Source organism: Zootermopsis nevadensis, unplaced genomic scaffold (assembly GCF_977971745.1).
Source record: "Zootermopsis nevadensis isolate Lab colony 2312 unplaced genomic scaffold, Znev_1.0 Znev_ptg000017l, whole genome shotgun sequence".
NCBI lineage: Eukaryota > Metazoa > Arthropoda > Insecta > Blattodea > Termopsidae > Zootermopsis > Zootermopsis nevadensis.
The window spans coordinates 921,401-935,277 of record NW_028259149.1 but is presented as its reverse complement, the minus strand read 5'-3'; the positions used below and the strand labels follow the sequence as shown (position 1 = coordinate 935,277).

Below are 13,877 nucleotides of genomic sequence, written 5' to 3'. Positions count from 1 at the left end.
GAACACCCACCCTACAGTTCAGATCTTGCTCCATGTGATTTTTGGGCATTTCCAGCGCTTGAACATGACACTGAAGTTAAACAAGCTACCGCCGCTGCCTTCTTATTACAGATGGCTTCCAGTACGTGTTAACTAATTGATCTTTGTAATGCGAATGTGTGCTTTTTTCTTTGAGGCAGGTATTGACTGAATTATTCAATGATATTTAGACGACTTCAGCTATAAAGGGTTAGGGGAAGAAAATTCATTGATGCTTTTTGACTGTTGGGTACAGATCACAATATTTGGAACAGTGAAGGAAATAATGGGGACTGGAGAAGACTGCTTTATGAGGAGATTGGAGGATAATATTGAAATAGTTCTTAAAGAAATACGTTAATGAGCACAAGGACTGGATCCTTGTGGCTAAGGTTAGCAACCAGTGGCAGGCTCTTTGAACTGACTCTGTAAACCTGTGGGCTCCGTATATGCGGCTAATATCTTGACTGCCTGGGGACTAGTCTGTTCAGCAGGCTTAGTTCAGTAAAGAAATTAAACATTCCATTTTAAATGTTTAATTTGTTTAGTTCTTCTTGAGGGTGTTGTTACAGGACATGAGTTAACAGTTGTAATCTAATTGTTTCAGTCCAGATATATATAGATGCTATTTTATTATGCTTACTGTAATTATCAGCTCCTCCAAGTTACCTGTCACCCAAAAAGGTTATCTTTCCTTGCTCTATCCTATCTGATTGTGTTATGATTATGTTTTACATTGAAATTGTAAGTGGACAAAACGTGGTCATGATCAGTATCGGATTTGGAGGTTTTGCATAACTTAATTTTACCTAAAGTTGTACCTGGTTCATAGAATGAGACTTGTGTAACGTCTTCTTTCGCAGATCATGAATATAAAACTTGAAGATTTTGCAGATACACATGAAGAGGAGGATCCTCTAGGAGAACTTCCATTAATAAAGTCTGAACATGAGGTGAGTTTCACATTTTTATGCACTTTTAAGAAATACGTAGGATTTCGTGTTTTGTATCTCTTGTCCATCTCCACATGAAGGAATTCCACTCTGGTGAATGGATTTTGAAGTGTCCTCTGCAAAATGGTGTCAGAGGACTGAATTTATCTTGGGCACTATTTATGAAATACCATTTTAATTATGTGTTGCATCAGTTTTAAAACATATGAAATTAAACATTGACCAAACTGAGAAATATTTTACACAAATATATCCCGTTAATCTTCTATAATTCGTGGGCTTTGTATTCAAAATACTGCGTGCTATTGAATTTCTTATACAATTCGCAGGAACTATGAATGTTCTAAGATTATCTTTTATTTCTTTTGTAAGTTGATGCAAATTGTACCCATATATTAGAACAGTGTTGTCATTTCTGTTAAGCATCATTAACTCTTTCCATATGGAAAGCTAAAATTGAGTGTGTAATAATAACCTTTGTTCAGGAGATAAATTTTGCAGCCATGGAGACTTTTAATTAAGGGACAATTTGTGTCATAGCATATTCTGCCTTGTTTTTGAATTTGTTTCTGTAGACCCAAATATTCTCCTTTGCTGTATTGGTTTGGCACATATTTAATTAAATTAAATATTTAAGAAGTTAACTTGACTTCATATATAAAGTTGGTCGGGAGAGAGGAATGTTAATGTGATGCTCTGCTCAGTATTTCTGTCCAAAACATACAACATGTAATTTCATTATTGTGTGCACTTTATTACTAATGTGTACATGTAACTATCGAATAAACCCTGTAACACAATATTGTGTGACCATTGAATATGTGCATTTACCTTCTGTTTACATAAACCAAGCCATAATCAGTTCAGGCATTGCCACTGCTTTGGCATGAACATGCCAAGTAAACTGATGTCGATGTCTTTGATTTCTTATTACGTGGTGAGTATACTATTACAGTGATATTTGTATTAGATAAATCCTTTTCATAGCAATGGTATTGAAAATTATAAGGAAGAAAATCTTTATCAAACAGCTACTATGATTGAATTTTGTTGTTGTTCAGGACTTTGTCCATAGTTTGATTTTCTAAAACAAAACCATTATATTTCGAGAGCTGGATCTGCTGCTGTTTTAAAGTGAAAATGCCTATTCTGTTGGTCCCATAGAAAAGTCTTATTAGTCCCTTGGGATTACTCCCTCGTGTGGGACCAGAGCAGATGTAGTTCTCAGAACGCACTGATCTTGTTTTAAAATATCAAATGATGGACCATGTCAAGAAAATCAGCATTTTTAAATAAACTCCACCATCTGCAGGCTCCTTTAACGATGTTCTGCAGGTACTATTAGTTTTATTCAGTCCAATTGCATTGATAATTATTCCATTTCATGCAGTGAGACAGCACAGTCACGACTTATGAGTATGATTATTTTACAGGACTCCATCAATTTACAGAAAGGTATACCTGATTCTTATGGTGAAACGTGTCTCGAGTCTTCTTATGAAGACAATCAAATCGTCGATATCAAAGTTGACGATGTCGGAGGTGTGATAGAGGAGGAGGATCCTCTCTTGATAACATCTCCAGCAATAAAGGCGGAGCTTGAGGTCAGTTGTGTGAGCATTGTTTATTCACATTGCATCTCCAGTTGTCTGTCCACATGAAGGAATTCCGCTCTGATGAATGGATTTTGAAGTGTCCTTTGCAAAATGGTGCCAGAGGACTGAATTTTATTGCTCAGTGTTTGTGAAATACCATTTTAATTATGTGTTGCATCAGTTTTAAAACATGTGAAATTAAACATTGACCAAAGTGAGAAATATTTTACACAAATGTATCCCGTAAATCTTGTATAATTCGTGGGCTTTGTATTCAAAATACTGCATGCTATTGAATTTCTTATACAATTCACAGGAACTATGAATGTTCTAAGATTATCTTTTATTTCTTTTGTAAGTTGATGCAAATTGTACCCATATATTAGAACAGTGTTGTCACTTCTGTTAAGTATCATTAACTCTTTCCATATTGAAAGCTAAAATTGAGTGTGTAATAATAACCTTTGTTCAGGAGATAAATTTGCAGCCATGGAGACTTTTAATTAAGGGACAATTTGTGTCATAGCATATTCTGCCTTGTTTTTGAATTTGTTTCTGTAGACCCAAATATTCTCCTTTGCTGTATTGGTTTGGCACATATTTAATGAAATCAAATATTTAAGAATTAACTTGACTTCATTTATAAAGTGGGCAAGGAGGGAGGAATGTTAATGTGATGCTCTGCTCAGTATTTCTGTCCAAAACATACAAAATGTAATTTCATTATTGTGTGCACTTTATTACTAGTGTGTACATGTAACTATCGAATAAACCCTGTAACAAAATTTTTTCTGACCATTTAATATGTGCTTTACCTTCTGATTACTAAAGCCAAGACATAATCAGCTGAGCCATTGTCACTGCTTTGGCATGAACATGCCAAGTAAACTGAAGTAGATGTCGTTGATTTCATATTACATGGAGACTATACTATTAAAGTGATAATTGTATTGGATAAATCCTTTTCATAGTAATGGTTTTGATAGTTTAAGGAAGAAAATCTTTAACAAACAGCTACTGTAATTTAATATTGTTTTTTTGGAATTTGTCCATTTTTTGATGTTCTAAAACAGAACTGCAATATTTTGAGAGCTGGTGAAATTACCTATTCTATTGGGTCCCATAGAAAAGTCTTATTAATCTCTTTGGATTAGTTCCACTTATGGGACCAGAGCAGATGTAGTTCCCAGATCGTAATGATCTTGTTTTAAAATATCAAGTGACGGATCATGTAAAGAAATACAGCAATAGTAAATACACTCCACCATCTTCAGGCTCCTTTAATGAAGTTCTGCAGCTGCTATTAATTTGATTCAGTCCAATTGTATTGATAATTATTCCATTTCATGCAGTGAGAGAGCACAGTCAAGACTCATAATGAGTATGGTTATTTTACAGGCCTCCATCAATTTACAGAAAGTTGTACCTGATTCTTATGGTGAAACGTGTCTCGAGTCTTCTTATGATGACAATCAAATCATCGATATCAAATTTGAGGATGTCGGAGGTGTGATAGAGGAGGAGGATCCTCTTCTGATAACATCTCCAGTAATAACGGCGGAGCTTGAGGTCAGTTGTGTGAGCATTGTTTATTCACGTTGCATCTCCATTTGTCTGTCCACATGAAGCAAATCTGCTCTGCTGAATAGATCTTGAAGTGTCCGTTGCAAACTAGTGCAAAGGAATTGTATTTTTGCTTACTGTTTGTCGAATGTAGCTTCTGTTTTGTGTTATATTTATCTTAAGATGTGTGATGTTATATATTGAGAAATACAAGAAGTGTTTTAAACAGATGTTGCAACACAACACGTTGATAGTTTGTCCAGACTTTCCAGTAAGCCTTGTTTTGATGCTATTTCTTCCCTTTGAATTCTGTGCTCATTTTTGTGGGTCTGTGAATGTTTGAAGGTTTTCTCCAGCCGTCTTTTTTACCTTTTCATTCTCTCTTCCTTTAACCTTGTTGCGGCGTGTATCACTACAGCGGCATAGACCAGCCATTTCCATTAAGGACCTTTAACAGGATAATCGATGACCCTCTAAAAATGTAATATTAGTTGATTTGTTATGTGACTATGTTGGACACTGTTAATTTTCTGGAGTATTTTATTGCCTTCATTTTAAGACTGCATCTTTTTAAGACACACTTGATTTAATGGTAGGTATTTAGGATGGACAATGCTACATCAATTGTTAGACACTATCAAATGTAAAATGCATTGTCAGTATTCCTGTCTTTGAGTGATTCGTTGTCATTTACTGACAATTTTAGACTAGCAGCACTTTCCATCAAATGTAGTGTTCTCCAGTAGGTTTAAGTGTGCATTACTCTTTACTAAAGGAAAGGATAAGCTGAATCATTGGGTTACTGTCTGAAAGTTTCTCCTTCACATGATTCATTATTAGGGTTAATATTGAATGATGAACAGATATACGTCCCTCAGAGCCATCTGAAACTTCAGATATAAGCAAATTTTAATTAACTTTTATCTTACTAGCGTTCCCTGTCTGGGACGTAAGTTGTGTACTCAGCCCTACGAACGTTCTCTGTGCGGAACACAAAACTTGGAACATTGTAAGTAGATTTGGCTACGTCTTTTGGCCTCTTTTAGGGGCTGCAAATATTGAATCACTTTCTCTAGGGTTTTGACAAGTTCAACATGAGCTGTCAACCAGGGAAATATAACCATAAACAGCAATAAACATTGTTATTATCAAGTGGGTTTCGGCTTCGTTTTCAGATCCCCTAATCAAAGCTTCTCACATTTCTCGGCATGATCTGTGAAAAGAATGTGTATCCACTGTAGTAGGGGAAACAAATTTTTCTGTGTGTTCTTTAGTTCACAACCATGGCTTCTGCCATATCGAATGAGCTTCCAAGGAAGAAAGTAATGTTACTAAGGCCTATGTAGGTAATTATGATATTAACTGCATTTTTAAAAAAAACTATGTGTTCTCTCTTCTATTCGAATAAATATAGCTTTTATTTCGTCGATTTATCATGTTTACTTTAGATAATATTAAAGTTTTGCTTAGAGCGTGCACAAAAGTTTAAAAACCTGCAAAAGAAACTCCGTAGGCCTACTACCACTTTGCCATTTCAATCCCCATCGTTTAAAGGTTAAACTTGTTGCTGTATCACTGGTAGGTGATTTTTTATGTAATTGCTTTGTATGGATGTGAAACATGATCTCTCACTCTGAGGGAGGAACATAGATTACAGATGTTTTAGAATAGGGTATTGAGCTGGATATTTGGGCCTAGTAGGGAAGACGATGGGGTATGGAGAAAATTGCATACTAATGAGTTAAAAAATTTGTATTACTACCTCAGTATTATCAGGGTGATTAAGTCAAGAAGAATGAGATGGGTGGGACACGTAGCGGACATGGATGGGACACGTAGCGGACATGGATGGGACAAGAGGTGTTCACTGGGTATTGGTTGGGAAGCCTGAGGGTAAGAGACCGCTGGGGAGACCTAGACGTAGATGGGAGGATAATCTCAGGCGGGATCTATGGGAGATAGGAGTTGAAGGAGACTGGATTTTTTTGACCAAGTCATGGAGCATGGTTACTTCAGTGATGAACCTTAAGGTTCCATAAGCCATCTAGCTAGTTATATATAAAATTGTCCCTACAAATTCTGTTGTTTTCTTTGTATAGTAACATCTCAAAGAATATTATTTTTGTGTGTACGTAAAATAATATTCATTAAAATTAAATATTGTTGAGCATAAATCTACCATTCATACAATCTCATTGTTAAATTAAAATTAAATCCGTGGCGTAACAGCTGCAGAGAGCCAAAGCCGACTAGCTTGACTGCTGGCCTCATGTTCACATGCCTAAGCAGAGGCGAACGATCATCCAACCAGATATAGGATGATGTGTGGTCAACACTATGAACCTCCAGCCATTGCTAGCTATCCTGACCGGAATACACTACTCATTGTAGCTCCCCAATTTCCTCACGATGCTGTGTTGGCACCAGTCCCATACACTGGTCGATAGATCATGAGAAAATTTCTTCTCCCCCGAGACTCGAACCAGCGCGCATTCCGTATCGCCAGTCCGAAGCATGATGCCTCAGACCGCATAACTACAGTGCGGGACAATCTCATTGTTACTTTGTAAATTAGAATGATATAACTTCATCAAGGTGAAGGTGTCATTGACCTGATGACAGAGGCAGCAAGCACCTCTGAAACATCAGTAAACTTCTGTCAGATTACGCAGAAGACAACCATCTTCATACTAGGTGCTTTGAGAAACTTTATTTATGTTATTATCTGTTTGTATGTATGTACAAATGTATCCATACAGGCATGCTGTTTTTCGGTAAGTGTTTTATAAAAACAACATTTCTGCAACACAATAATTGTATATGTGTATGGTGGTTTTACAGAACTGTATGGGTTCGGTGAAAGATGAACCTCGTTCAGACAGTGATATGTCTCAGGATGGAAATGAGGTCATCAGAGTAGAAGCGGAGGATGTATCGGACATAAAAATTGAGGAACATCCTATTCCAATAACAAATCAAGTTATGGAGGATGAACAGGATATATGTCCATTAAAGTGTCATTTGTCCTCATGTGTGTGTCTGTCCATCCAAATGAAAAATTGAAATTGTGTCTAAGTTACGAATCGTATCACAGACGATCTTCAGACATTTGTAGATCCTGATAATTATTCTACAGATAGATTCAGAGCACTGTGTTTGTTTTCGCAGTATACTCAGTCTCTACCCCTTCCTTCTGAAGTAAGGATATGGTATGCTGAATTACCAGATTGTACTCACAGTAGATCTTATTTAGGATAGATGTAAATGTACCAGGTCTACAATTTATGAGGCTGCGGTCGGGCTTGCACTGCGTGGTCGGCAGGCGCTCTGTTGATGTGGTCGGGTGTTGTGCGTGTTCCTCTGGTGGGTGACCCGCAAATCAGTTACAGTGCCGCTAGTAACAGCGAACTACGAATATTTCTCGTCACTAAGACATGTTATTACATTAATTGCTCTTACCTTAAATCACAAAAGATGTTCTAAGTGACTTCCTTGTGCTTGCAAGCAAGCAAGCTTCACACCTCATTAGCATGTTTCAAAATACTCGATGGAGCTCTTCTTGGGATATTGCCGAAATGAATTGTCAAATGTTTGCTTTAAGTGCTTCTGCAGTGTGTGGATAAATTGTAAATGTTTTGTTAATTTTATACATAGACCGTTCTTCCAAGAAATGACCGATAAAGAAAAGACTTAAAGTTTCTTCTAAATGTTTTGAACTTGAAATTGGTAGAAATATGTTTTTATAAAAATTAAAACTTTTAAGAAGTGATCATCTTGGTAGTTCAACTGTAAAGTTTGGAAAGTGGTTTATTGGAACAGTCATTATTACTGTAGACTGTACACCACTTCATCTGAACAGATAATTTTATTTGTTTTCTGTTACTTATTAAGGCATGAAGATGTGCTGGAATTCGTAGTGACAAATAGAGAAAACTAAAGATCAGGTTTATTTATTTAGGTTAATTTTTTGAATTTATATTCGCATTAGCAAATCATGACTTCATATATCCCCACTTCATGATACTTTGTCTCTGATTGGTTAACTCTTGCTTGCCTGTTGCAGAAAGCCCAATCATTTTGCTATAGGTTTTCTAATAACAAGTCTGGCTGGATACAAAGAACTTGAGTATATATGTTATGATATAGGATGAGAATCCAGGGATAGTTGGCATACGTGACTTTTCTTCTATTCTGTGCATTAGAGAAAAAAAATTTTGAACCACTTAAGTACCATTCTGTCATTCAGGAGTCCATTTGATATGTGTCGGACTTCAGGCCTGACAAGAAACCCAACTTTTTGTTACAATTATCAAGGAACTAAATGAGCTAGCACATTAACATCTTCCTTTGCCACTGCATATAGAGTAATATATTTGCCAAGTTTATGTGCTTACCTTTTAAAACAGTGACCTACCATTCAAAGATAGAACACATTATACGATGGAAGACCATGGGTTGAATTCAGGGGCTCCAAAATATTTAATCTCTTGCCGTAAGTAGCCATCAAGTCATTGAACCAACAAATGTACATGTAGCTGTCCCACTGTGTAAAAAAATGTGTTTACTATGGAATTCAGATCCAACCTGGTACAGAGTAAGAACCAAGATAACTGAGTGACTTGGCATTTATTGTTTGAGTATGATGTTAAATTGGGGGCTGAAGTTTGAGGTCAGGGGCTCCAGATTATGTCACATACCTCAGTGAATTAACTGTTGTAAACTGCAATGTGGGCTTCAAATTCTTGCATGCCCTCCACTAACTTTGGGTCAGGTAATGGGATTTGGTAGAAAAACCTATCATGTTGCTTTCAAACTCATTCTTCTTTTTTGTGATAAGTTTATCATAATTCTTTTCTCTTTTCTTCAGCAGAGTCCTCAGAAAGAACATGAAGTTAAGCATGGTGGGGGACATCCCAATTCCTGTGATGTATGCAGTAAAACATTCGCTTTTCCAAGTGATCTAAAGAGACATCAACTCAGACATAGTGGAAAGCTTCCATTTACCTGTGACATGTGTAATAAATCATTCACTCACAAGAATCAGCTGAAACAACATCAAGTCATACACAGTGGAGAGCGTCCATATTCGTGTGATGTGTGTAATAAGTCATTCCCTCAGAAAAGTCAGCTCAAACAACATCAAGTCATACACAGTGGAGATCGACCATATTTGTGTGATGTGTGTAATAAGTCATTCACTCGGAAGAGTCATCTGAAACAACATCAAGTCATACACAGTGGAGAGCGTCCATTTAACTGTGACATGTGTAATAAATCATTCACTCAGAAGATTAATCTGAAACAACATCAAGTCATACACAGTGGAGAGAGTCAATATACCTGTGACGTGTGTAATAAATCATTCACTCAGAAGCGTCATCTGAAACACCATCAAGTCATACACAGTGGAGAGAGTCAATATACCTGTGACGTGTGTAATAAGTCATTCACTCAGAACCGTCATCTGAAATACCATCAAATGATACACAGTGGATTGTGTCCGTTTACCTGTGACATGTGTAATAAATCATTCACTCAGAAGCATCTTCTGAAACGACATCAAGTCATACACAGTGGAGAGCGTCCATATACCTGTGACGTGTGTAATAAATCATTCACTCAGAAGAGTAGTCTGAAGAAACACCTTTTATTACATTCATAACCAGTGATGTGTGTGACAGATCATTCAATCATTAGAGCATGTAACATGGAGCTCCAACACCCCTTATAATTTTTCAAAAAGTGAAAAAATTAATTTTTGTGTTTATAATTTGTAACACTTTGTTTCCTCTGTATCATTTTTTTAATATTGCCCCTTATGTTGTCATTATCTGCTAATCGGCTGAACTGACAGTAAGTCCGCGGGCGAGGAGTGCGAAGCAGAACGGGGCTATCATCCGGCTGCAAGGATTTCAGCGCGGCTGGCCGGTCCAAAGTTGCGAGCGCAGTGTGAGGTGGAATGAGGGTAGTTCACTGTTCCAGTACGAATCTGAGCTGCAGTCTTCTCAGCCGGCTTACAGTAAACACGCTTGCCCGTTACCGCGTGGTTTAGACTGGTTTCGTGGTTATTGTTAATGAGTGTTGAATAATTCTGTGTGCTAACTATTTTTTGCTCTGATAATGATAATGAGCAAAGGAAGTGCACCTTAGTTACATTCACGAAGATGGTCGTCTAATACTTGCTACTCTGGGAGCCTGAAATATGACGTTTTTTGCTGTTGTTGGCAGCATAAATAGTTAAGTACGCAGCAGAAAATCGGTACTTAAGGAAGTTGATAAACTTTGTGTTTGATTATACATACAATGTGTTATTTGCTGTGTTTGTATCTTTGTAGGAGTGATGTAACATCTAGAGTAACGCAGTTGCACTTTCAATAAATGAATGCTAAGACCAGTTCAGAATCACCAAGAACCTGTTCTAAAAGTATTCCATGCTGGAATGTAGGACCTGTTCGTCTGTTATTTTTGTATTTGGTTTATGCTGTTACAACAAAGTTTTTAGGAAACCTGAAAGGAAGAGACCACTTTGAAGATCTAGATGTAGATGGATCTTAATGAAACAGGGTGGGAGGTTTGAGTGTGGATTCATGTGGTCCATTGGTGAACATGGTTATGAGCCATCTTTTTATGGCTCGCTTTAATTTTCCTATTTCTTCTACGAGAGCAACGGCGATTTTGAGGCATTGCGACAGTGGGAAAGGCCGTGGTGGGCCCTGGACTGTAAACCAGCGAAATTTTAATTCCACACAGGAAACCTACGGATTCAAATCACGACTTCCGGATTGAGGTGCACATCTACTACAGACCTCTCAGGATACACTTAAGGCCGTTCTTTTGTTTACTTCACGGTCCTTTGTGTGTGCTGTTTATTTAACGACGCTGCTGCTAGTGGCTCGGTTGATGAGTGTTGAACGACGTGTTGGTGAGCGAGTAATGAATTGGTTATGGTGTGGAAGGAAGTGGTCGTGACTTACTTAAATTCGGCTTACAGTCACGGCATTTGCCACGGGAAACCTCAGTGTGGCCGGTTTCTGGAACCTCCACCGGTACGGAGCAGAATTACTAAGTCTGAGAAAAGTCGCGGTTAATTCTCATTTCGGATAGCAGGTGCTCCGCGTGTGACTGGAAACTGCAAGTCATGACTCACAAACTGTCTTTCTTGCAACCGTCCTTCCACACTCTTCGCCGCGGAGTTTGTTTAGTTGAGGTCACTGGCTAATCCCAGTGACGTGCCAGGCGCTCGTACGGTTGCTGCTTCGACTCTTTCTAGTAAGTGCGGAAGGGAATTTTGGGTAATTTGATAGTGGGCGGGGATTTAGGTCGGCGAGCATGTAACTCCGCTTCCCAGGAAGGCAAGGGTAGGGTTGATGTTTTACGTGGGATAGCAGTCTCAAATAAGAAACGACGCTACTGGTGAGCCTGGAGACGTTCACTTTATTGTCCTTTGAGACTTTTGAAGCCAATTGCAGCTTAAACTTGGCAGTGCTGTGAATCGGCTGTTGTGTATAGAAAATGAGTAAGTGGTGAGAGTTTTGAAAATAAAATTAAAAATTTACGAAGAACTTAATTGCTGGAAATTGTCTGAAAAGCGCACAGAACTCAATAAATTTCAAAATTTCAATTTTTTTCAAAAATTGTACGTTTTTAGTTTCGTGCGCTTCATAGACAATTTCCAGCATTTTTCGAAAATTTTGTGAAATTTGGAGAGAAAAAAATCAAAATACACTGCACGCGGTCTCCGCCCTAATCGGTCTGTCATACTAGGTCTCTAGCACACACGGTCTCTGCCGGACACTGGCTTTGCTGAGAGGGCACGTCAGATATCGAGTCATACAGGGACCGGACAGTTTAGAGACTGAGTCCGGCAGAGTACGCGTCTCTCAGAGACAGGTTCCGGTACGATAAGGGTGGGGAGAATTTTGAAAAAAAATTGAAAATCTTCAACTTTTTTGTTTTGTGCTTTTTTTAGACAATTTCCAGCATTTTATGATTTTTCGGAAATTTGGAATAATTTGAAGAAAAAAATTCAAAATTCTCCGCATGCGGTCTCTGCCGGAGTAAGTCTACCTCATTCGGTCCCTGCCGAACACGGGCTATGCAACAGAGACCGTATCGTGTATGGAGACCATCAGAGACCGAGTTTGTCAGAGAAGGGGTACGACAGAGACAGGTTCCGGCACTATGCGGTTTGGGAGGAGTTTGAAAAAAAATTAAATTTTTCGATATATTCAAAAAAAGGAAATTGCTGGAAATTGTCTAAAAAACTCACAAAACTGAAAAATTTCAACTTCAAAATGTTTTCAAATATTTCGAAGATTTTTGATTTTGTGCGCATTTTAGGCAATTTACAGCATTTTTCAATTTTCCGAAAATTTCGAAATGTTTTTCAAAATTTCTGCACGCGGTCCCCGCCCTCACCCTTCTATGCCTAACTACGACTCTGCTCATTCTCTCTGTAATGGTGTGATTTATGGATAGATTTAGTTCTACAAATGTTGGTAGCGTGCCTTTGAATGGAGCAAGTCAAGTTCACGAGGATGCTGTCGTCAGCTTAAACGTACTGCGCTGATATAATATTTCTTCCATGAGGCTACAACTTGTTCCCTAAGTCTATACACCAGTTATTTCTAACACTAAGTACTACAGAAATTTTACATTTGTTCAAACATTACATTCGTGACTCAGGCTAGTTCACTTTAACTTTTCAACAATTTGGTTGGGTAAATTTTGAAGATTTCATAATCTACCCTTACTATAGGAGTCATCGTCTCAGCGCTTACCTGTTAACAGTAGCCCGATCAGTGTCCCCTTGCCCATGGCTTCAGTGACCTCCTTCTATCTTCAAAGTTTTGACTGTTCTGAACGCGATCTATCTTCCACTTCCCACGTCAACTTTTTCTGATCCCTCCATAACATCGCTGAATTCCATTGCGCTATTTTTGCATTTGGAAACATTACAAAAATCTTCTGTCGCTGCATCATAATTGTCCATATTCTGTCACACAGACTCATCTCATGAAACTTCTAGAATTGCCATCAGCCATGATGTACACAGCTGGAACAGTGCTCATCCTCAGGATAATGAATTTCTGTACTCTGAGGACAAAGTTGGTTCTTAAAACTTTGGTGTTTTCTCTATCCAACCGCCTGACACAGCAGGCAGCCTGGCAAGAATTCATTATACTTTGTCACTGTTAAATCTTGAGATCATAAAAGACATTGCAGTCATTAGCTGCTGGTGGGGCACATGGTAACAGGAAATGAGGGGAAAAATTAAAAATCAAGAATGTTTCTCTTTGCAAGGAAAGATGTTAGATGTGAAATAGAAGTTATGTATGCTGTGTTTAATTAATGGTATATTTGTTTTTAGTATTAACCCAGAACACCAACATTTTGAAATGTAATGTATAGACAAAGTGGTGGAAGAATGTGACCTCAAGCTTTGAACAAAGAATGCAAATAATTTTCTTGCAGCGTACTAGTTTCCTCTGGTTGTAGGAATCTACAAATTTTTTCAGTCAGTAGCAGGTGCTTCAATAACCTGTGCACAAGTCTTTATAGATCGGTTGGTTCGAATAGCTATCAACTGGTGCAAGGCAACACCATGCACAGAGGTGAGCTGTGTAAGAATCAGTTTGCTGGTAAAAATCAAGGATTGATGAATGCAGTACAATATTGGCAAAAGAAATACTGGATTAAAATTTATAATTTTATTAAATAACCCCCCCCCCCCTTGACTTCAAAACCA

At 37.9% G+C, this 13,877-nt stretch overlaps 1 protein-coding gene across 1 annotated transcript in view; it reads left to right on the top strand.

Annotated features, from left to right (window-relative positions):
* LOC110840910 (uncharacterized) overlaps positions 1 to 10,523 on the top strand; it is a 50,537-nt gene extending 40,014 nt beyond the window's left edge. The window contains exons 7-10 of the mRNA XM_087350704.1: positions 882 to 971; positions 2,405 to 2,575; positions 3,965 to 4,135; positions 8,997 to 10,523. Of these exons, the coding sequence (XP_087206830.1) occupies positions 882 to 971; positions 2,405 to 2,575; positions 3,965 to 4,135; positions 8,997 to 9,791 (1,227 nt within the window). The 3' untranslated portion in view covers positions 9,792 to 10,523. The remainder of the gene's footprint in view (positions 1 to 881; positions 972 to 2,404; positions 2,576 to 3,964; positions 4,136 to 8,996) is intronic.
* Positions 10,524 to 13,877: the final 3,354 nt, after the last annotated feature.